Source organism: Phoxinus phoxinus (genome assembly GCF_949152265.1).
Source record: "Phoxinus phoxinus genome assembly, chromosome: 11".
Taxonomy (NCBI): Eukaryota; Metazoa; Chordata; class Actinopteri; order Cypriniformes; family Leuciscidae; genus Phoxinus; species Phoxinus phoxinus.
The window spans coordinates 1,378,545-1,404,405 of NC_136886.1; the positions used below are offsets into that span (position 1 = coordinate 1,378,545).

Genomic DNA, 25,861 nt, shown 5'->3' on the forward strand with positions numbered 1-25,861 from the left:
GCCAATCAAGCGAGGCGGTCGAAATTCTTCTGCTTAGAGACATCCAATGAGCAGGCGCGCTGGGCGGGAAGGGCGGGACTTATTGACTTTGCTGGTTGTCTCTCTCGGTGCGAGTTTGTGTGAGCGGGAAGATGTGATGCAGTCATAAGACGGCCAGGACGAATTTGGGGCGTAAGGGAGTCACATGAAAGGAATGATGCAATCGTTGGCAACCGGTTTCTAGTTGGAGATAAGACTAGCAGAACCCGAGCATGTTTTATTAAACAACCTTTCGTTAAGAAGAAGAAAAAAAATCTGACAAACTACCCTATAAGGATGTAGGGAAATGTGTCCATTTTTTTGCTTGCGTTCGCATATGCACCTATAAAAAAACAGGCAGCGTTAATATCCATCGTCGTCGTGTGATATTGTACGCATTTATTTGCTCTTTTTTCCATCTTTAATAATTCCTCTCTAGTGACCTGAGGCGATTCTTTCATGTTTCCAAATGCACCCAGTTCAGCACTATATGGAACTGGGATATTCCATAGGAGTTTGAACAATCCCACCCCACCCGTACTGCGCTCCTCAGACATTTCATTCGACAACATACTCGGCAATTCGACACAATCAGTATAGATTCTGCATTTAAAAAAACATAAAAGAACTTGTGTTGTTAGGCATGTTATTGTTCAACACACCTGTTTAGAATCGCTAAATGAGCCCATAAAGTGACGTTTAAATGGTAAAGGTCATTATCTAGTTCACCGATAATAAGTCTTGAAAGATCTTCCAGTGTAAATCAGCACGAGATTAGGTTTTAATCTGTGTCCTAGAATCCGCACTAAATGTATAGCATATTTTCCAACATGGATCCCATAGTCTAGATAGGGCGCTCAAATTGTGGAAGTTTCAAAACGTTATTCTAAATTTCAGAATAATGCTGTCATTTGGTCATCCAAATTAATTACAGATGTACGTGTTTTCAGAGAATAAAAAATAAAGGTTTTTGGCATTGATGCTTCCATAAAGAACCGTTAACATCCATTGGACAAAAAGTTATTTATAGTGGAAAAATTTTCATTAGATTATTAAAATGTTTTTGACACTAAGATTTTTTTTTTTAAAGAACTGTTCCAAAAATGGTTAAGCGAATACCTTTGTTTTTAAGAGTAGTAGCACAATGTTTTTAAATGCTACACTTTAATGACCAGTTACTTGTCCAGGGTTTGATCTGAACATGGGCAAAAGCTTAGTTAAAAGGATAGTTCACCCAAAAATGAAAATTTTGTCATAATTTACTACTTGTATATCAAAATAAGATATTTTGAAGAATGTAGCCAGACGGTTGATGGTAGCCATTGACTTCCATAGTATTTTCCCCTCTACTTTTCTTGGTTACCGACATTCTTCAAAATATCATCTTTGGTGTTCAACAGAATAAACTCACACAGGTTTGGAACAACTTGAGACATAATTTTAATTTAAAATATGATATTCTGAAGAATATTGGTAACCAGACAGTTGACGGTAGCCATTTAGTTTTTTCCCCTCTACTTTTCTTGGTTACCGACATTCTTCAAAATATCATCTTTTGTGTTCAACAGAACTCAACAGAACATGAGGGTGAGTAAATTATGACAGAATTTTTAATTATTAGGTGAACTGTCCCTTTAAGACTGTTGCTGTGGTACTGGGAATAACTATAACAATGGTTGTTTATACGCTAAAACATGGGTAAAACACGTACTTTTCGTTAGTGTGTAGTTCTGACAGTTGAAGTGACCGTTGACAACCCGCCAAGTCAAACATTCAAACGTAATTGATCAAGATGATGTCACAGCCTTGTTTAAAAGCATCCCAGATTTGAACGTTAATCATGTGTTGTCCTGTAATATGATCCTTCGAATAAAATTATGGTAATTTGTTTATAATGGTATTTAATTAACAGGTGTAGGCTACACCCCTCGTTTTAATCGTCTGACCTGTAACTCCTGGCCAACTGATGTCACCGGGGACTCATCTCGTTAGTATTCTGAAACTATTCCAAACACAAGAGTTAAGTAGTTAAACTTGCATGGTGCAAAGCGTGCAATGTATTGCCTAGCAACAGCGCAAGTGGGATGCGCGTAAGGTTAGCGAATAGAAACCTCAAATACTGTTTCCAGGAGCAGGGCAGCGCTCGCGTGGAGACGTCACGATCGGTTGGCTGTTGCTGTGTAGTGTGTATTATTCTCCCCACTGCCTAATGGTTATCACCTCCGAGCGTGTAATTCTATTGGCAGGTTACTCCTTTATTCCCTAAAGTTGTGTTTACTCAACATTCCTTTGAAGTTTTAACAGGTTTAACTCTCAATAACTCGCTGTGTTTTGAAAACTTTGTCGAGTTACCTGCCTTCAACACAGTAGGAGTTTGATCTGATTTATATTTCTAACTCGCACCCAAGACTCACACCCAAAATGTTCATATTGTGCCAGCGAATCACATTTCTGCTCAAGAGAATAACAGACCATATGCTGAAATATCTCTGATTTCCTACATCTTTCCTCCAGACTAAATAGGTTTTATCTGCGATTTCCCTCTGTAATTATAAAGTACTTACGGGCGAACCATTTTTTGTTTCCTCAGCTAACTGACACAATAAGGCCAATAAAGGTGTGCGTGTGTGTAGAATCATTTTATGGAAGACGAACAGAAAAATCTTTCTCTCAGGATATCTCGCCTCCTGCTCAATTCAATGAAACCACATTTCCAGATGAAGTTCACGAGCATCTAAGGTTACCAGACCGTTTTTGAATCTAATTTAAATGACATTTCGAGTAGTTTGAGGCTGATCATAAATTCGGCGGGAAACCGTAAAATTAACATGTGTAGCTTAATTGTTGTTTTCTTCTATAATGACAACAGAAAAACATAAAAGAGGACTATTTGATAGTTTTTCGTGCTTTATTTTATATAAGGCATTGTTATTGAGAATAGACTTATACAAACAGTTTATAATAAACAACTTATAATATAAAAATATAATATTATTGATAACATTTCTCTATTTAGAATTTAACATCTGAAGATAAATCATCCATTGTAGTGACAAAAAACAAACAATAGCTTACAAATATGCTAGGTTTTTTTTTTTTTTTTTTTTTTACACAATATGCAAAGTTAAAAAACTGTCATTTTAGAACAATCCCTTCAAATCTGCAGAAGTGTATCTATTTATTTTTGTACCAGGGCGCGTTTCCCTCCTCACGAGTGGCTCACTCGCTCCTCCTAGTGGCTTAGAAATTGTACGGAATTCCCAACCCCGACAGCAGCTACTGCGCATGCGTGGAAGAAAACTCCATGATTTTTTTTTTGGCACGGGATCCTAAGGAAAAATAGGAACTTGGAAACGAAGATAAACTAAAAGCACCACCACACAGCCACAATCAACCCCTCGCTCGCATATGCACACAGTAAAGACGCGTAGGAGAGCTCTGAACCTTTGAATGAAGCGATCGCACGCTCCGCGGCCGAGCAGGATTCACGCGAAATTGGACGACAATGCACGGGGCGCAATAAAACCAAGCGTTATTGCTCTTTGTTTTTAAGCAGGACGGCTCGGATGGATGAAGACGCGGGGAAGTGCCTAAAAATCACACGGCGTTCATAACAGCTCCAACAACGGCGACATTTGCAACTCGAGTCCATCGAGACGCTTGTTCTGTCTTTCGCCTGTGTTGTGCAGCGCGCCGAAGAAGCAGGAAACTTCGTAAACAGAGAGGTACGTAGCCCGCGAGCTAACGAAAGCTAACAGCGCGTCTACGCTGTACGCGACGCGTCAAACTCGAACGCTTCCGTTTTAATGTAACGAAGAACGCTTCGTTGGTTAATATCGGAGTGTTAACCCATGTCCCGTAAGCTTACAATATAAATGGGATGTTTAGGAATGGGTCAGCTAGCCGTCAATACGCGACATTTGTTTATTCTTCGGGATGTACAGTCTTCAAAAGTACCAGTGCTATACTTAGGCGTATGTATTCTTATTTACTTTCAATATTTACGTCCTCCTTTCTCCGAAACTTTACGCACTTTTTATTCGTGGTGGTTACTCGTTTTCTCTTTAGCTCGCTGCTCCACTAGTCAAATCCCGTCATAGCCTGAGCATTAGCCGCTTCACAGTCACCCGCCTTAATGCCAGAATAAAAAAAACCGTTAAAATTTCATGGATTTAGGCTGTGACATCATCTCGATCGCTTACATTTGAATTTTTGACTTGGCGCGTTGAGAATCAGTTTCAACTGTCACTTTTCACTCTACTGTCAACCATATGTCAGAACTGTACACTAACGAAAAAGTACCGTGTTTTTGGACTTGTACCCTAGTACCACCATGGTATTCAGTGCCAGAAACCGTGGTACATGAATATGGTGATCAAACATTACTTTGTTGTATATCAATGTAATCTAAATTTTCAAATAGCATCTATAAATATATAATTTTTCCAATGGTTATATTGAAAACCGTTTAAAAATAGTTTATATTCTTTACTCAAACAATGTCAATCCCACCTGAAATGTATTTTTTCGGTAACACTTTACATTTAGGTTCATTAGTTAATGTATTTACTAACATGAACTAACAATGAGCAATACATTTGTTACAGTATATTCATTTTTTGTTAATGTTAATCAAAATACAGCTGTTCATTGTTTGTTCATGTTAGTTCACAGTGCATTAACTAAGGTTTACAATTACAACCTTTGATTTATAATACCATAACGTATTAGTAAACGTTGAAATGAATATTAACTAAGACGAATGAATGCGGAGTTCACTCATAGTTCATGTTAACGAAGATAGTTAACTAATAATGAACCATATTGTAGTGTTACCATTTTTTTCTCTGTTTTCAGGTTGTCAACTTGTGGAGGGTTCCGTAAGAGCATCCCAGTCCATTTAAGAGGACCTCAGAGGATTCTGTCCAGACGGATTTGTTGTTCTGTTGCGTTGTGCTTCGTTAATGCTGCGTATATGTCCTCCAAAGAGTGTATTTCACGAATGGTGCTGACCAAGGCTGTATAAAAATGAAAAGGTACAAAGCATAAGTGCTAAGTTGCAGAATTTTTATCTTAACACGTCTTATATCGTACACACTGCAATGTTGATCTGCACCAAAACTGCATTTATTACATTTTGGTTGCATGATTGTGTGTGCTGAATACAAAAACTCTTTAACAAAGTACCATCATTTAATGCTCAGAAGAGGATTGACAACCATATTTAGATTCAGTGTGAACACAATTCCAACTTAAATAAGTCTTAACTGTGAATCTATCTTCATCAAATCTAGATTGAAGCTGGTTTCTGTCACTTCACTGATGTATTATAAATGTAGTTGTCACTACAGGATGACACCTATACCTACACTTTATGAATGGCTACTGAATCCAAAATACTCAGATTAAATCCTTAGAAGAGCCAAATGAGTCAATGTTCATCAAATCTAGTTTGGATCCGATTTGAAGCTGGTTTCTGTCATTACACTGATTTATTATTAAGGTAGTTGTCACTACAGGATGACACCTGTACCTACACTATGAATGGCTACTGAATCCAGAATAGCACAATTAAATGCTCAGAAGCGGAGTGACAATCAAATTTAGATTCAGTGTGAACACATTCCCAACTGAAGTGTAAGTCAATCTTTGTCAAATCTAGTTTAGATCTGTTTTGAAGCTGGTTTCTGTCACTACACCGATTTGTTGTTGTTGTCACACACTTTATGAATTGCTACTGAATCAAGAGTAGTCAGATTAAACGCTCAGAAGCGGAGTGACAACAATATTCAGTGTGAACACAACTCGAACTGAAAATATGCCATAAGTCTGAGTCGATCTTCATCAAATCTAGTTTGGATCTGAATTGAAACTGGTTTCTGTCTTTAGGAGCTGGATGTGTGTGAGCAGAAAATGACGGGGGGCAGTGAGAGTGCAGCAGGTGAAAAAGATGGAGGTACGGCGCTCATCGCTCAGATCCCGGTTGGCTGGCAGAGGAAAGTGGGAGATGGGCTTGTGTCTTACATCAGGTACGTCTACACTTTATTTATCATTGTTTACTGTGACATGTTTGCTGTTCTTCTCAAATATGAACAGTGTTGCTATTAAAAGGTACATTGGGAACATTTTTCACCAAGTTGCCTGACAACGATGATTACGCACAGATGTGTGTGAATCACCCGAGCAAACGCATGCAAGTGCGTTTAGCTTTCACGCTAGGCTTTCTGGTGTAGAGTGTGTTTGACATTAGGGTTTAGTTAGTGTGGAAGAGGTTCTCTCAGGGTTCCCACGGGTCCTTGAAATCCTTGAAAGTTTGTGAATCTGGGAAAAAAAAAATCAAGGCCCTGTAATTTTTTTGAAAATAAACACACATAGATACAAGTCCTTGAAAAGTGCTTGAATTTATTTTGTGCAAGAAAATTCCATATTATTCCCTCCGGTCCGCTAATGTGTTATTTCTCACAACACTTCACGGCCTATGCACACAAGCTTAGTTGATTTACGTTAGTTGCATTTGAGCGTTACGTTAAGCGTTTCCCGCGTGAGGTACTTTGTTTTGTATGTTGCCATGACGTTCACGCGCACACAAAACTACTACGATGTTAACTCAACGTTTGTTGTTGGACACAACAAATGTGTCCCCACATGAAGTCCTTGAATTTGAGGGTATTGGACCTGGAAAGTCCTTGAACGGTCCTTGAATTTGAAGGTAACCGAGGTGTGGGAACCCTGTTCTCCAAACTGGTCTGCGGTAGAGTTTATGTGAAGATCAGTATGGTTTGTAAGTGGTAAACTGGTATAGAGTGTATCAGTCACGTTCTAGAGGTAAAAATACCTCTAGGAATATACAGTTCTAAGATATTACAGATCATGCAGTCAGCTAACATCATGTATTAATATAAGCAGGTTACGCTCATTAAAGCAATGGTTACATGTTGTGTTCATAATGATTAAAAAAATGTGTATTTTGTATGTTGATTGCGAGTTTGGAGTCATCTGAAGTCCTGATATGCAAGATTACAGTTTATACTACACAGGGCTGTTGAATGCTTGAATCTGATTGGTTGATGAACGTTCTAAGGTGTGCAATTATTCACACGGATAAAGTAGTTCCTGGCAGGTTTTGACCGCATTACAGTTCCATATCACTTCGATAAATGATCCTTACAGCCGACAAGAGCAAAAGAACTAAAACCCACTACGACACTGACCAAGCAAATAAATATAGTAAACAATAGGATAAAAACATCAAATTATTTCCATGTTTTTACCAAAAAATAAAGTTTTATTATGTACTCAAACGCACACACAATTACATTTTGGAATAAGCAACGAAGGTGTGGGATGAGATGTGTAAGAAATTAGTCCAGTGGCTTTTTTTATGGACAAAAACCTGACAAATGTCTTGAAATACAACATGTGATTCTGAACAATGTGTTGAGGTTCAGGTTGTGATGTTGAACAGCCTGTTGTCAATTATTCCTTACATATAATGCATTTGTCATTGTTACTTGTCAGATATCAAATGAAGTGTAAAAATAGCTATGCCATATCAATCTTTGTGTTCTCCAGCCCGAGTGGTACAGTCCTGCGATCTGTGGATGAGGTGAGGGTGTATCTGCGGACAGACGGCACATGTAAGTGTGGTCTCGAGTGCCCGCTTGTCCCAAATAAGGTGAGGTCAATATCAGAGCTGAAGCCTCCTCATTTATGATGTTTCCAGTGCAAACTTGACTGCAAATTAGGTTTTAATAATTGCAGTTATGTTCGTAATAAAATGCTAGTGTACTGCATACTGTGTTTAATAGTATGTTAAACTGATTTATAAAACTATCAATCAACTATGCTCATTATCATTTGTGACCCTTGACCACAAAACCAGTCACATGGGTCAATTTGATGAAATTGAGAGTTATATATCATATGAAAGCTGAATAAATAATCTCTCCATTGATGTGTGGTTTGTTAGGATAGGACAATATTTGGTCGAGACACAACTATTGAAAATCTGGAATCTGAGGAGCAAAAAAATCTAAACATTGAGAAAATCTCCTTTAAAGTTGTGCATTTATGTTCACGATTGTGCTGCATTCACTCACAAAAATACATGTTTTATATATTTACAGTAGGAAATTTACTAAATATCTTCATGGAACATGATCTTAATATCCTCATGTTTTTTGGCATAAAAGAAAAATGGATAATTTTGACCCGTACAATGTATAGTTGTTATTGCCACAGATATACCCGTGCGGCTCCAGACTGGGTTTGTGATCCATGGTCACATTTTATAAATAAACCTGATTATTTTAAGGAAAAAGAAATGCGTCATACTTCAGAAATAATAATAAGAGTGGGCATGCAATTCTGAACAGAGACTGCAACTTTATTTCATGCATTTAAATAAAGGTAATTAAATAAATGTCATTTTAAATCAACACAGGTCTTTAATTTTGACCCTGCTGCGATGGTCCAAGCTCCTGGTCATCATTCGAGTAAAGTAGAGGAAGACATGACCAAACTCTGTAACCATCGCAGGAAAGTTGATGCCATGGCAGCGTTATGTCAAAGCAGGCAGCCCCCCCCGCCGGCTCACGCCACAGGTACTGCATCTTAATACACACATTACTACAACACAGTTTCTTTTTAGAAGGAATTATACAGGTTCTGTGACATGTTGAAAGTACATTACTGCAAACTCATATTTTGTTTTTTTTTTACAAATTGAGGGGCGAGTTGAATGATTAACTTTTATTGAACCCAGAATATTCCTTTAACGGTTAAATTGCAGTATTTCTCTATTACTGTTATCATGGAGTAAAGATTATTCTCTACATGTTATCCAAATATGACCCATTCAAATGATTACATTTGGCTAAAGCATGCAGTCAGTCAAGAGTTCATCTTCAGTATCCAGTTTACTACATTTTATACAAATAAAACAACAATAGCTCACGTGTATTAGCCATATCAGAATATGAACTATAAGTATTCACCCCCTTGGGGTTTTGCAGCATCAAATCACAGTGGACTTAAAGTTCGTCATTGATCTGTGAATTGTTGCTAGTCACAGTTTTATAAGACAGTTGCAAATAGAAAGTCACTGTTAAAATATGTCATATGATATCGCTACAGTTTTGCTAGAAGGCATATCTGAGACGTTAAAGCCAACTGGAAGAAGCTTCTATGGTCTTAATAGACCTAAATTAAGTTTAGCTTTAAGCCAGACACTGCTCATAAGTGTATTGATGACAGTACTGTTCTAAAATGGACTTGAATAACTTAAAAAAAAATACATTTTCACATTGTTCAGTGTCACTAAAACCAAAAATCCACTGTGGTTAGCATGTAAAACAAGTGTTCCCAAAGGGGTAAATAGCTTTTATAGGCACTGCATCTCTCCTTTAAGTTCAGCTTTCTTCAGTAAGGTGAGTTGTGTTGTATGTGTTACGACCCTTCACTGATTTTAAAAGTCTAGGGAGTTTAGAAGGGAAACATTAGGCCACCCTTCAACAACCATTACCATTAACACACTGGGAAAGCAATTGAGACCATCAGGAAACAGCAGAGCAGATGAACACATTTATTGTGTGCAATAATCGGCCATAAATATGTATATAGATATCTATATACATATAGATATATATATAAAGAGAGAACAAAGAAAACAAATAATTATTGTTCACAACCAGAACGAAAGAAAAATCACAAAAAAGAACACAAATTATATTATACCCGATCTGGAAAAGAAAAAGGGAAAATTAGACCGTGCCAACACAACGAAAAGAATAAAACAAAAATAATCTTTCTAACCCATTTTAACTAACCTATCTAACTCCCAAACCACACATCTCGATGTCACATAATAACGTAACAATGTGTAATGACGATCTGAGACATTTTTCGTTCTTCGCCATTTCCACAAGGGTGTAGCACAAAGGATTTGACACGTGAATCCATAACTTATCTTGTAAAAATGTTATTTTTCGTTGTCAAGTAACATTTTAAGAGAAATCAAAGAAAATATATTCACGTTCCAAAAACATGAATTCGATCCTTTTCACGGTCAACAGACTGTCTAGCACCAACCCTCCCTTATTGCTTATTCTTCAAATTATTACACGTATAAACTAGTCAAATCTCGCGATACAATACAAACAACTCAAAATATGCATTTATTTATTTATTTATGGGGGACATTTACCGGTAATTTAATATTCAACAATATTATTGATCTCCTGCATTGACCCCATTATATGAGAGCTAAACTGAGCTGGATGATGACATCACGGTTTTCTCCAATATTTTTATGATTATGGCTTTATGAAAACCTTTTCACAATATTCTAATTTTGAATTTGGGGTGTTCATAAGCTGTAAGCCATAATCATCACAATTATAACAAATAAAGGCTTGAAATATCTCACTTTGCATGTAATGAGTCTATATAATATATTAGTTTACCCTTTTAAGTTGCATTACTGAAATAAATGAACTTTTGCACCAGATTCTCATTTTTCAAGTTTCACCTGTACATATAAATGACCTAAATTAATCACTTTTTTTACAACAAAAATGAAACTTCACTGAACTTAAGCTATTTTCTTCTGGAAACAAACTTTGTTGCGTTATTTTCCTGTTATCTCTGTAAAGCTGCTTTGAAACAATCAGTATTGTAAAAAGCACTATATAAATAAAGGTGACTTGACTTTATAAAAAAACAGAATCACTCTTAAAGGTACAATATGTAATATTTTTGCATTAAAATATCCCAAAATCACAAGGCCAGTGTTATATATTTTGTTAAGTTGATTACTTATGATACCCCAAATGTTTCCAACTATTTTTAAATTGTGAGAAAATTGTGATTTTAACCGAGGAAGCGGGGCGTGTGAGCGGGTGAGCTGGGAGTCAGTGGCGTCATATCCGCGTTAGCCTCGGCTTCCGCTCGTACTGCGCGGAGTCCTGGACAAATGCGGAAGTTGTAGTTGTAGCGTCTATCAAGCAACAAACGTTAGCTTGTTTCGCGCAGTCGTTATGAACACAATTATTCTTCACCGATTGCAGCCGGTTCTGTCGACAAACACAAGTCCCATAAACGTACGGGTCAATTTTATATATTCCAAATGTAGCATTCGGTATTAGTTATGTTTATGTAAGGAAAGTATTATTGCTTTAGGCTTGTGTTTAGTTTACTGACATTGTTTATCACGTCTGGTGTTTATTGCCATGTAAATAAATATAGCATGTGTTATACATAAAGATTAATCCGTCTTTTGGCAAATGATGTGTGCGTTCGAATGCACTTTTACAACAATTGTTTAGAACACGTAAAACTGCGCAGCGTTATCACAACAATGAGTTCGACAAATACAGTAACATGATAACCAATTTAGTTTTAAACCTTACTTTTCTTGCGGTTAATTCATTTGAATGAAATAAAAGCATGTCATTAGACACAACATTTATAAAAATAGAACTTGACCTCATCCATAAACATGATTTTTCGATTCCCGTCTGACTGATTTACATCCACGGTGGAGTTAAAAACGACAGTTCCCATCATTCCTTCACATCGTCATCAAGCTACGCTGTTGTTGTTGTTTGGAATGTAGCGCCCTCTAGCGGCAGAAAATCTTGCATGTTGTACCTTTAATATAAGGAAAAATATTACAAAGTTGTTGATGTAGTTATGGCTCTAACAGTATGCTTGTTTGTTTAAGGAGGTGTTGTTTGCTCGGTGGACGGCAGAGAGCTGAGAGGATCGATAGTGGCTCATGGAGACGGCGCCCATTGCACTTACCCTCCTCCAAGACACAACCAGCCCAAATCCAACCTTGGCTTTCCTCTGTCCTCTTCTCGCTCTGTTCTGCAGCAAAACGGTTCCCCTATCTCACGGCCTCCAGAACAGGGTTCCCCTTTAAAGAAGTCCCAAACGCCATTGGCATACGCTAAACAGCAGTGGAGCCCTCATCCACCGATCTCCCAAAACATCCCTCAAAGGACGGTGCATAACCCTGCTTCTCCAAGCAATGTAAAACCAAGTGTGCACACGCATGCGCATCCTCCAGACCCTTCAAACTCCTTTTCCTTATCGCCCTCTTCATCCGTAGCTCATCGAGCACATTCGCAGGGCGTGACCGTTAAGTCGCCGTCTCCTCTATCTCCCTCACGTACCCTAGACACCTTCTCACCGCACCAACGCTCTCGCCACTCCTCGACGTCCTCGGATCACGGGACCCCGGCGTGTGTCTTCAAACCGTTGAAAGCCACCATGCCATGCTCCTCTCCCAAGCTCCCTCTTGCGCCTTCCAGTCCGTGTAGTCGCTTGGAGGGAATTCTTCAGCACTACAAAGACTGTAGCACCTCCAATGCTAACCAAAGCAACCATCTGACGTTGGTGCATCCCAATGTCGGCGACAAGAGGAACGGATTGAGTTCTACTCAAGGACAAGAATTGCTTGGCGTTCCTTTAGGACAGATTCTCAACCAACAGAAGATCCAGCAAAAGAGCCACATCAATAACTCTTTCCCGGCTAGCAGCCTTCTTTCCGCCGCCGCTAAAGCCCAGTTGGCCAACCAGAAAACCCCAGGCCAGCTCAATGCATCCGATGCGCTCGCGCTTACTAGCCTGGACAAGGAGCAACACTCAAAGGTATTGATTAGCACTTTAAACAGTAGCGTCCACCCAACATCCGCTAGAACGCAATCCCTCACCGCTTTGTTGCTCCCGCATTCCCCTTCCCTTTCCCCGGCTTTGCCGGCTGAGAAAAACCAGCGGCGCAAACGGCAAAGGCATTCGCCCACCGTTTTAAGCATGCGGAAAGACTCGCACGTGGGTCGGAGTCCGGATCTATCCGGGCCTCCAATGCTCATCTCCCCATGCCTGTCCCCAACTTCTCCTCCCGTACCTCACTTAGACAACCACCGGGTATCCGTCGCTCCTCCGAATGCCTCCTTCTCCAACAGTTCTCTTAGGTTGCAGGATTCGGAGGAAGGAAGGAAACCCGGACTTGGTAATTCAATCCCACTTTCCTCCCCATCTCCATCCCAGCCGCTTTCCGCTCTACTTCAGCTTCTTAGCATGCAAAGCGCAACCCAGCAATCCAGTGGGGCAATTGCCATTCCTGGACACCGGCACACAAACACACTGCCCTCTTCACCCAGACCCATCACTCCACAGACGCCCCATTGCGAAGGACAGTCCACATTACGAGTACCCAACCCGCAACCTCAACCCCAAAGCACATTGCCCATTCCCGAAACTCCTTCCCAGCTGCCCCAATCCCAACCCTTTACTTTAATGGGTGACGAAACAACCATGAACCTCAAAACCACCTCCAGCAACACCATCCTGAACTTGAGCCAGCCCCACGCGGGCACGACGCCGGACCTCAACAGTTCGATTCTGAGCATGATGAACCAGATGTCCTCGACCTCCTGCTTCCCGGAGAAAAGTTATGAGTCCAAAACGACAGAGACTTGCCCTGACCACAACACCTACCAAATTAGCCAGTCAAATCACAACCAAGCTGTGGAAAGTAAAGGTAAGACTTCTTTTCTTGTGTTTCTTGGGGAAATTTTAAACCAGGGACTTGATTTCTTAAAGGAACACTTCACCCATTTGCATTAGACTTTGTATCTTTAGAAACCCAGTCACATTTTTGAATGGTCATGGTTTATTCCCTTATTTTCCCCTGAGATGGGAGAAATAAGGATTTAAGTGTTCCACTTCCTGCTTTTTATGACGCAAAAATCGTCATTTTGCGTCATAAAAAGCAGGAAGTGCAATTTCTTTGAATAAGGGTAAGACTACAAACACTAGCTCATCATTTATCCAGTAGAAGGCGCTGTTCCGCATGTTTTCAACCCGCCCATAGAGGGGGGATCTCACTCACAGAATGTACATATAGTGTCAGCCATTCTTTATTTGGAAGCTAAAGCTAACAGTTTCTTATTCTGTGGAGAAAGCTGAGTAGTAGTGGCCGGAGACCATCCTCTTTTTCCCGGACATGTCCGGCCGTCGAGATGGTCCAAATTGTCCGGGATTCGGCTTATGCTTTCTGCAGTCGCATTCATAGTTTACATGCACACCTTTTGTTTCAATCTAACTGAATTCATTCCGATCGGTGAATCTGAATGTAGTGTTTACATGAACGCTAAACAAGTGATCGTTTGATGTGCGTTTTAACATTGCTAGGAAAATTCCCGCTCCTCCGTGAGAGATACGAGACCGGTGCGTCTCACAGGCGCCGGCGCCACTCATCAGTAATCACGCCACCGGGCTCGTCGTTCTCCGCGGCCGTCAGTCTCGTTCCTGCTCGTCACAGTAAACATGAGGAATGGCGACTGAAGAACGCAAAAGCCGAATCCTGGACATTTTGGGCGACATCAAAATATTGGGCAGACTCACGGAGACTCACTAGTAGCATAGCCTTGTTGTTTACTGCGATCTCTTACCGGTAGGCGTGGCCTCCTAGGGTAGCGAAGCAAGTGCATTCTGGGAGTTGTTGTCTTTCATCCCCATGAGCCAAAAATACATTTTCTGGCTTTTCTCAGTCTAGAAGGCTCCAAATTCAAAAATAATTTCACATTTCTTCTACATAAATGACCCATTTTAAATACACATTCATCTTTCCAGAGGTGAAGTGTTCCTTTAAGAAAGTAGTTAAGAAGTTATGTTACACAAATATAACTCATAAATATTTTCTTTTAATCCACCTGTAGTCAATAATCTTTGATCACCCAAAAAAAAAAATCTTCATGAATGTAACTCGACACCCTTGCCTCATTTAGTATATGCGGTTCTATGAATGTGCAAATGAGCCCCGCCTCCACTCACTCACAGCAGCTCAGATCACGCGTTGATCTGGGGTGCGTTTCCCGAAAGCATCGTTAGCCAACTATGGTCTTAAGTTACACATATACATTTCCATCAAGACAGTTGTAGTACTTTGTAAAAGAAAAAACACTCAAAATAGTCATCAAAGATGAGAATGTTGGGCCCCGAGAGCCAAAACTGTGATACACCAAAAATACATCCAAAAAAGTATTTTTTATATTAAAGATTTTTATTTATTTTACTCAAAGCAATAAACTAAAAAAAAACAATGTACATCATCATCTAATAATCAAAACTCTCATCATGAAGACAAAGCAAAGTTAAGCAGTAATTTACACGTTTTTTGTCTTTCCCATCTCTAAATAATTTTCTAAATTCTAACATTGTTAATTATGAAATGTGAAATATGCTGATTAATAATGCTAAATGTATGAAAAAAACATCTAAAGATGCCACATATTATTTTGTCTCATATTGCTTGTGAACCGCTCATTGTTTTGAGACTGTCTTTGGTTCACTGCAGTTTTAAGCAGAAAATACTCAGCAATGCTGTCCACTTATGAACTTACACATGATTTGTCTTAAAGCGTATTAAAAACACCACATAGACACATAAACAACATTAAAAGCTGGATTTTTCACTTCTTTAACCCCTTATATTGGATTATATAATCACAGCCATTACATATTTAAAACAGTAATATCCTATACTAAGCCTAAACTAATCTTGACAAACTATATATAATTTGAAAGCTTACAATCTCTAGTTTACATATTTGGTGTGAAAGAAAGGTACTGCGCCCAAACTAAATCTTACATTTTGTTGAAACTTATTTTTTGTGAAAATGAAAGCTTATTTTTTGAGATATCAACCTAAAACACAACTTGTTCAGATTTTTGGCTTTGATTTTTTTTGTTGCATTTTTAGAGTCCACTAGGTTTTGAAAATATATATTTTATATAAAATATGATTAATACATTTTTTAACATTGTACGTTTTCATAAACTCAAACTTCTATAACTTTTTTTCTGTTTAACTTTCTTAATTTATTTCACTTCTACAAATGTCTTCTTTAAAACAAGACCAATCTAACATCTATATTCCAAAGCATTCTTGAATTACAACCATTTAAGTTCGAAATGTGCATTTTCATGCCTATTAAAAAAAAAGGCGGTGCCGCTTAAGGGGCTAATAGCATTCTTAACTAGTATTTTGGGAAATGCTAAATATTCCCAACATTTTTTCTCTCAAGTTAAGAATAATTTTATGCTTTAGGAATGTTTTTGAAGAGCTTTTGTTTGGGGTTATCCGTCTCACACTTGTGTTTTCTTGGCAGGTCCCATAGAGACGATGGATCACCCGGACTCGGACGCAAGATTGCTGGGTGGCTGTGATCCCGACCACAGCCTTTCTCTATCCGGCTCCTCGTCTTCCGAGCTTTCCAACCCCGGTGTTTCCCTACCGCTAGCGGAGGCTTTCCCCTTCATGACCCAAGAACAGCTCCTCCAGCTCCTCTCCTCCAATGCCGGTCTACCTTCCCTTCTTCCACCCTTCCTCGGATCCCTACCTTTAGGACTCTGGACGGGCGGCACCCAATCCCAGCAGCAAACCAGTGGCATCCTAAACCAGGGCGCTCATCTCAACGTCATAAACCAGGGCGATCTTCCTCTCAACCTCGTGAGCCTTTTAAACCCGCCTGGCTCGGCTCCAGCTCTTCCCCATGTTGCGGGGATTGAAGGTGGTGAAAAACCCCCAGGGCTTCAAGCCCTCCTCATGGCTTCTCTGCTTCTCGGGCAGAACCCAGCCGCCATGTTGCCCTTGCCCGCGCTCAACCTCGAGCTTCCCACGCATCAACAACATGTCTTCCCGGATGGAGTGTCTCTGGAGAAAACACCCACTCTTCTGGACTCTGTTTTGATGGGGCCGGGACTCCTGGAGGCTCTTCAAACTCTGCAAGCAGACGGCCAGTCGCTGCTTCTTTCCGCTCCTCTCACTCCTCCCGCCTTCTTGTCCCTCAATCCCGCTCTTCTGGCCGCGGCTCTCGCCCAGACCGAACCCCTTCCCAACCACACGCCATCCCCCCCGCCTCATTCTCAGGTATACACACAGGCCAACACAAATTGCATGCTTCGCTACACGTGCACATAGTCCGCATGCTGTGTTGTCTACTATGACAGGGTTTCCCAACCCTAGAGGTTGAAAGTGGAACTGCATGTGATTTGTGCGATTTTAAAATCCCTCTGTAGTCAATAAATGCATCCCTTAAAACCCATCAAAATTACATATTTAAATGTTTTTTTCCTTGAAAAAAAAATCTTCATGCGTTAAAATAGCTTGACACTCTTGCCTCATTTAGTATACCGGGTTCTATGAATATGTAAATGAGCCCCGCCTCCACTCACTCACTCACTCAGAGATCCACTGGTTGACGATCACACGTTGATCTGATTGGTTACAAGGTAGTTTGTGACGTCAGAAACACCAGCAATTTCGACTTATGAATTTACACATGGTTTGTTTTAAAGCATATTAAAAACACCACATAGACATATAAACAGAATGCGTGATTTAGTCTATTAAAATGCATTTATTTTGACCTCAATGTTTAAGATAAGGGGACAAAAATACCTCTGTATGTCTTTTAAATGTATATAATTTTATATAGTTAATCAATATCACACTAAGTGCCGTTTTATCTCTGAATATCAGCATGATTAAAAATGTGATGTTGATTTTATACAACAGTTAATTAAATAAATATGAAGAATATTAATGAAATATGAAGAATATTAAAAAACTTTAGGAGTCTAAACGTACCAACACATTAAACGCACTCAGCAAAAAATAGTCTAATTATCGATAAAATCCCAGAAAATATTGCGATATTTTTTTTTCCAGCATTTAATCAACATTTTATTATAAGTTTCAACTGTGTCAGAGACATACATCACAGATTCAATGAACTATATACTAACAGATGTGATATAATTGTTTGTCAATGTCGCACACCCCTATTTTAGTGACATTGTCTCACTCATATCAGGAAAGTTCTGCTTACAATGTTTGAGAATGGGTTGTTGTTAATTTTCCTCATGATATTTTCATATGGAATATAGTACATGCATCATGTGCAATACATATATGATTGTGTGTGGCTTTAGGAGACTCTGTCCAGCTCTGCTCTAGTTTCTACCTCGGTGTCCTGCGGCCCAGAAGTGTGTGACCCGCTGGACGAGCAGGACAAGAACAACACCCAGACACCTCACTTTCTGCCGCATCTGCTCGCCCCGGGGGTTCTGGGTAAGTGGATCAGCCTTTAATCCAAATACCAAAATGTACTTGTACTAATACATCATTCATATCAAAAGTCGTATCTGTTAACATTAGTCAATGCACGGTGAAATGACATGAACAATTGACCCATGTCTAAGCCATGCCCCCAAACGCGATGAGCCAATCACAGTGCGTATAGCTAACCCAATATACTCGGACATTCTCTGCTTCCACGTCCATTGAAATGCATTGCAGTTAGTCAGTTTTCATTCGTTTTTATGTTTTTTCTTGTCATTTTAAGTTTAAAATGGTCAAACGGTGTGCATGGGGCACATGACACTACCTCCACTCACTCACTCAGAGATCCACTGGTGGACGATCACACGTTGATCTGATTGGTTACAAGGTAGTGTGTGACGTCAGAAACACCAGCGATTTCAAACCGTGTGTTTGAGACTGTCTTTGGTTCACTGCAGTTTTAAGCAGAAAATACTCAGCAATGCTGTCGACTTATGAACTTACACATGGTGTGTGTTAAAGCAGATTAATAACACCACATACACACATAAACGAGATTAAAAAAGCTGGATTTACACCACAGGGGGACTTTAATTGTCCCCAACTAAGCAAGCCAAGGAACCCAAACTCCATCAGGTGACAGAAACCCAGTTCTCCTCTGGCCAACGAACGAACCCGGTGTCGTTATGATTCGGGCTGCATCACAACTCAGAATTCAGATCAGAATCATAAGCATTCAGATATTTATCCAGTTCCTTTTATTTGAAGATGGATTCATCATGCTGGTATGGAGCTGAAGCTGGTCATAGGGTCTGTGTGAAGGACCGGTCTGGTTCTTGTGTCTGTTGTGGTCGTGTGTAGATGCAGGTCCACATCTGATCTGGATACGGACCGGATCTGGCTGACTACGGTAACCTCGGGATAAGGATGAGACAGACAGACTAACAGCGGGTGTTATAGGAAGCGTTCCCGGTTCCGGCTGACCTAGTTTATGCAGCCTAACAATCATTTAACTGATTTGAATAATAGAAATTGATAATTCTCTGTGTATGCGCCAGGTTAGATATGTGTTTTTAGTCTAGATCTAAACTGGCAGAGTGTGTGCTTATCGAACAATGCTAGAAAGACTGTTCCAGAGTTTAGGTGCTAAATAGGAAAAGTTGTTGATTTTGATGTTTTAGGTATTAAAGGACTATAATGCGTTTAGAGCTCGCTCAAGTACTGCGGAGCTAAACCATTTATTGCTTTGTAAGTAATCAGCAATATTTTAAAATGTATACGATGTTTAATAGGGAGCCAATGCAGTGTTGACAGAACCGGGCTAATATGGTCATACTATATTAACATACATCTAGGAAGAACCAGGACCGAACCGTTTAGACCAGCTGGAGTTTGTTTATGAAGTCTCGCTTTAACTAGGAAAAGTGACTCTCTCACTGATGATGATGATGATGATGATGATGCTTGAGGTTTTCTTCATGCTTTTAATCCTCATTTAATGTAGCATGCATTGCCCTCTAACAATGAAAGAGGAAAAACATCTTTTGTTTTGTTTTTTGCATCTATAAATAGGGCCTATAATTCCAGCGGCTCGGAAAACGCTGTCGGGATCCAGTCACAAAATTGGAGAATTTATATTTAAATAGTCTTTTTGTACTTTAGTGTTCATAGAAACTAGTCCATCTAGTCATGTGATCATGTGTACAGCCCTACTTCTGACTTTGCCTCAAAATTCCATGTTATACATTAACTTCCAATTTATATAAGAAGAATAAGTCAGAAGTAGGGCTGTACACTTGATCACATGACTAGATGGACTAGTTTCTGTGAACACTAAAGTGCAAAAAGACTATTAAATATAACATCTGCATGTTTTGTGTCTGTGTGTGAATGAAGGGCCCTATTATTGTTTATAGTGTTTATAAAAAATAAAAAAAAGTTGTTAGTTTTATGAATTCAGTTGATTAGTTTTTTTTAATGATTATATTTGTTTAAAATGCAGTTAAACCATTAAAATAACATTTAGAAAAACTTTAGTGGAATTTAGGAATAATAAACCGTAATTTGAGAGGGAAAACTTTAAATAAATTGTGCAAGTATCATGATTTCAAATAATTAGACATTTTTTATTTATTTAATTTAACCATTAAAACCATTGAATCCAGTAAAACACGGAATGGAATAAACAGATTTCACATGGCTCCATAAATGCAGTATTGTGACCTGATGTTTGCTCATCACTGATGAGTGAATGCTTGTCGTCTTGATCTTCTCGATTTGCTTTAACTCTTCACAGAATCTGTGTGTGTGTGTGTGTGTGTGTGTGTGTGTGTGTGTGTGTGTGAGCTGCTGATGACGGTGTTTCTCTGCTCTCAGGCGACCTCACAGCTCTGGGAAACATCAACAGTCTTCATAGTTTACTGGGAGCAGGACCTCTGTTACTGCCACAGAACCAAACGCCCCTCAACCCGCTCACCTGCCTACAGGTACACACACACACACACCTCTGAACCAAACGCCCCTCAACCCGCTCACCTGCCTACAGGTACACACACACACACACCTCTGAACCAAACGCCCCTCAACCCGCTCACCTGCCTACAGGTACACACACACACACACCTCTGAACCAAACGCCCCTCAACCCGCTCACCTGCCTACAGGTACACACACACACACACCTCTGAACCAAACGCCCCTCAACCCGCTCACCTGCCTACAGGTACACACACACACACACACACACCTCTGAACCAAACACCCCTCAACCCGCTCACCTGCCTACAGGTACACACACACACACACCTCTGAACCAAACGCCCCTCAACCCGCTCACCTGCCTACAGGTACACACACACACACACACACACCTCTGAACCAAACGCCCCTCAACCCGCTCACCTGCCTACAGGTACACACACACACACACCTCTGAACCAAACGCCCCTCAACCCGCTCACCTGCCTACAGGTACACACACACACACACCTCTGAACCAAACGCCCCTCAACCCGCTCACCTGCCTACAGGTACACACACACACACACCTCTGAACCAAACGCCCCTCAACCCGCTCACCTGCCTACAGGTACACACACACACACACACACACACACCTCTGAACCAAACACCCCTCAACCCGCTCACCTGCCTACAGGTACACACACACACACACACACACCTCTGAACCAAACACCCCTCAACCCGCTCACCTGCCTACAGGTACACACACACACACACACACACACACCTCTGAACCAAACGCCCCTCAACCCGCTCACCTGCCTACAGGTACACACACACACACACACACCTCTGAACCAAACGCCCCTCAACCCGCTCACCTGCCTACAGGTACACACACACACACACACACCTCTGAACCAAACGCCCCTCAACCCGCTCACCTGCCTACAGGTACACACACACACACACACACACACCTCTGAACCAAACACCCCTCAACCCGCTCACCTGCCTACAGGTACACACACACACACACACACCTCTGAACCAAACGCCCCTCAACCCGCTCACCTGCCTACAGGTACACACACACACACACCTCTGAACCAAACGCCCCTCAACCCGCTCACCTGCCTACAGGTACACACACACACACACACACACACCTCTGAACCAAACACCCCTCAACCCGCTCACCTGCCTACAGGTACACACACACACACACACACACCTCTGAACCAAACGCCCCTCAACCCGCTCACCTGCCTACAGGTACACACACACACACACACACACACACACTGCTAGTCATGAATAGAATCATGAAGCGGTACGACTGATTTAAGCAGAAAAGCAGGTGTTTACTGGTGTATTCTCTCTCAGCTGACGATGACTCCGGCGCTCATGGGAGAGAAACCAGTGAGTCTCCACCACACGCCTCCTCCGTCTCAAGACGAGCTCCCAGCGGCTCAGCTGTCCCAGAATGCCTTGCTCCACCCGCCCGGTCAGCAGCAGAGAGAGGGTTCTGGGCTGTTCGACCCGTACGGCTCCTTCATGGACACCATCTACACCTCGTTCCTGCAGGTCAGCGAGCGCGACGCGGACTCAGCGCCGCTGTCGTACCCGGAGCTCCCGCCGCCCCTCAGCCCCCGCCGCGCCTGTTCGGTCCACAACCCGGACCTGACCCGCCTCGGCATGGACTCGGCCCAGTCCCCGGCCCGCGGCACGCCGAAGCTCAGCGAGGAGCCCTCCACAGCGCCGCCCTGCAGGCCCTCGGGAGCCGACGCGCTGTCAGACGTCATGGAGGAGGCCAAGACCGACGGCTCGAGTGTGTGCGTCTACAGCAACGGGATCGGGTCGGGGACCGACGGGAGAGGAGAGCGTGGCGAGGAGGAGGAGCCAGACGAGGATGATGACGACGCACGAAGAACGAGTCCGGCCGGCGATGACATCAGCAGCAGAGGGGCGGAGCAAGTGAAGGTGAGCCTGGTCAATATCATATTTTTTTTTTAAAAAATTTTATTAAACAAAAAGCACAGGGGGTACAAGTATCAAGCACAAAAAGTTAAAATAAGAATAAGTCATAAAACTCAAAGTAAAGCAAGGCAGTAGATAAGGGATAGTTTATACATAAAAAAAAAAAATATATATATATAAAATAATAATACACAAACTAGAGACTACACATCCAAAAAATGAATACAAGTACATGGGAAATACAAAAAAAAAATGGTAATCTTCAGAAAATCAGGAGATAATTTATAATGAAACCACAATTTCTTTGAGCAACAAAGTTTTTAGCAGCTTTCTTATTAGCTGATAAACAGTCATGAAATTGTTTTAAATCAACACAAAAAAGTCTAAAATTGGGGGTCAGTATTATAGTGTTTATTCATATATATATATTTTTTTATAAAAATTTTGGTTTGTCTTTTTTAGTTTTTTTTCCCTCACATTTTTTAGCTTTAATTTAATGTCAGTTCATCTTTCCAGGTTGTGCAAAACAAACATGAAAGTGAGTGATATTTACACACACTCGAGTGATTAGTTTGCTAAACTGAAGAAGCCCTTGAGCATCGTCGAGAGGTTACAAGGTTAAAATTGGATTCGTTAGTCATTTTTCAAATTAAACTTTTTTTTTGTCAAATTTTTATTTGTTTTTTTGTGTTATACTATGCTTGTTTAATAGCTTTTTAAATGTCACTTTTATTAAAAAAAAGTTTTCAAATTTTTTGCTTTAATTTTGTTTCAGAAATGTTATGTGCTTTTGTCATTTTTTTATACCTTTTTTTAGCTTTAATTTAATTTCAGTAATTTTGTTATGTGCTTTTGTCTTTTTTTTAGCTGAGATTTTTTTTTTCCATAATTTTGTTTGTCATTTTTTGTTGGGTTTTTTTCAGTAATTTGGTGTGCTTTTTTATATTTTACCACTTTTTTAGCTTTAATTGTTTCAGTAATTTTGTTGTGTTCTTGTCATTTTTGATAAGTTTTTTTTTTGTAGCCTTAAATTACAGTTAAAGTAATTTTTCAAATTAAACTTATTTTATTTAACTTTGTTTTACTTGTTATACTATGCTTTATTTCTACAACTGAAAGTTTTTCTTAAATATTTGTATGTAATGTTGCAGACGGCTTCAATACCTTTTTTGATCATAGCAGTGATCTTAATTTCCCTGGTTTTGCTTGGCAGACGGAGGACGTGCACACCGGAGCCAGAAGGGGGCGCAAGAGGAAACAGACGTGAGTGCACCGCAGCTCAGCGTGTTCTTCTCTGGTGTCGCAGTGCTTTGTGTTTTACTCTCTCCTCTTCCACAGACTGCAGAGGAGTCCAGACCTGCCCGGCGGCATCGACAGCATCATCGAGGAGCCCGCCGCCACGGTGAGACACACACACACACGAGACACACACACACACACGACACGACATCATCGAGGAGCCCGCCGCCACGGTGAGACACACACACACACGAGACACACACACTCTCTCTATCTCTCTCACACACACACACTCACTCTCTCTCTCTCACACACACACACGAGACAAGCATCTTACACTTTGATCAGTGTCTTAAGTCTTAAAAGCTGAACTTAATATTCCAAGATGTCTTTAAATTTAAGAGTTTTTTTAAGAGTTTTTTTACATTTCAAGAGTTCTTAAACTTGAGAAAGGAAACACAGGAATGTCCAGATTTGATGCGTATTAAACCGAAGGTGTGTGTGTGTGTGTGTGTGTGTGTTGCAGATCCCGATGTCGAGGCCGGCCCGCTCCACCAGAGGGAAGAGACGCCGCGTGGTCCGATAGACCCGACTGTACGGTACCGCCAACACCAGCACTGTTGCCACGGCAACACCATCACTGTCGCCACGGCAACACCGTCACTGTCGCCACGGCAACGCCATCACAGCGTTCGACTGAGCCAAGAGTCTCCCGCGATCTCGCTCCTCCGTCACGTGTGTGTGTGTGTGTGTGTGTGTGTGTGTGTCCAGAAACTTAAGTTACCGTTCAAACCATTGTTACATGAACTCGTTAATTTACCATGAGGGCTTTTACTAATGAGAACTATTGTTAAATTATGGCATCAGTTTAGGAATAGTTGTTTGTTTACCAGTTCTTTTAATTGTTTTTTTTTTTAATTAGCTTCTTTTGTGATTGACAGCTCTGCCTGAACACTCACTCCATCAGTCTAGATGCACACGAGTCCATGTCGTCGTCGACTAATTTGTTGAATGTGATATCTTGTGTTCCGGAGCCGAAAAACCCTTCGTCTCTGGGAATCATTTCCGATCAGTGCATCTCAAAGGTCATATTACCCATCATGCACCTCATGAACCGCTTTTCAGCATCAAATGCGTTAAGCAGTTTTGACACCGCAAAAAAAAAAAAAAATCGTATTTTGGGGAATTTGATCTTGTTTTCCATCTAAACATTCTCAGATCAAGACGCATATACTGGAAAAGCTCAATATATTATACAAATATTCATTTATTGAGAGAAATATTTACTATATGCATTTCCTTGATGTCAGAAATAAATATTTTGCCAAATAAAAGAACATGATTCAAAAGGAAAAATAAATTTTTCTTGATATTTGGCAAAAACTCACTTGATTTTGACGCATCTTGATTTAAAAATGTTTAGAAATTCTGAGGAAAAACATCATTTTTGCAGCGTTTTAACTCAAGACTCATAACTGCGTGTCTGTGCAGGGCAGTATATGTATATTTTATAAGTGTGTGTGTGTTGCAGGAGGGAGTGAATCTAGTGTGTGTGTGTGTGTGTTGCAGGAGGGAGTGAATCTAGTGTGTGTGTGTGTGTGTTGCAGGAGGGAGTGAATCTAGTGTGTGTGTGTGTGTGTGTGTGTGTGTGTGTGTAGGGCCTTTAGTCGTGGATGGTGTCGCACAGGACTGTGTTTCCCAGAGCTCATCAACACAGGCACAAGATTATTACTGAATATTTAAAATAATGATTTAATAATGTGGCTGATTATGCAATTTTACTATTGAATTTATGTATATATGTACAGTTTTAGTATTTTATTTTGTACACCTTTTTTTAGGAAAAAAATGATCAATTTGTAAAATATTTCTCCTGCAGAGAAACCCTTCCTTTCTCATATTCATGTTTGATTTGTAAAGAAAATACTTTGAGAATTGTGAACAAGTAGCATTTCCTTTTTTCTTTTTTTTTCTTCTTTTTTTTATTGGGAGTTAATTTTATTTAACAAATTAAAAGGTTTTAAATGA

General features: G+C 40.4%; 1 protein-coding gene across 1 annotated transcript; it reads left to right on the forward strand.

Moving 5' to 3' along the window:
• The first annotated feature begins 3,224 nt into the window (after positions 1–3,224).
• mbd6 (methyl-CpG binding domain protein 6) lies at positions 3,225–25,861 on the forward strand. The gene is made up of 13 exons (XM_079627466.1): positions 3,225–3,743; positions 4,876–5,054; positions 5,908–6,047; positions 7,591–7,693; positions 8,462–8,621; positions 11,741–13,564; positions 16,197–16,957; positions 18,022–18,160; positions 20,528–20,637; positions 22,001–22,597; positions 23,808–23,857; positions 23,933–23,996; positions 24,360–25,861. The coding sequence occupies exons 3-13, from the start codon at positions 5,932–5,934 to the stop codon at positions 24,417–24,419; spliced, it is 3,984 nt and encodes a 1,327-aa protein (XP_079483592.1). The 5' UTR covers positions 3,225–3,743; positions 4,876–5,054; positions 5,908–5,931; the 3' UTR covers positions 24,420–25,861.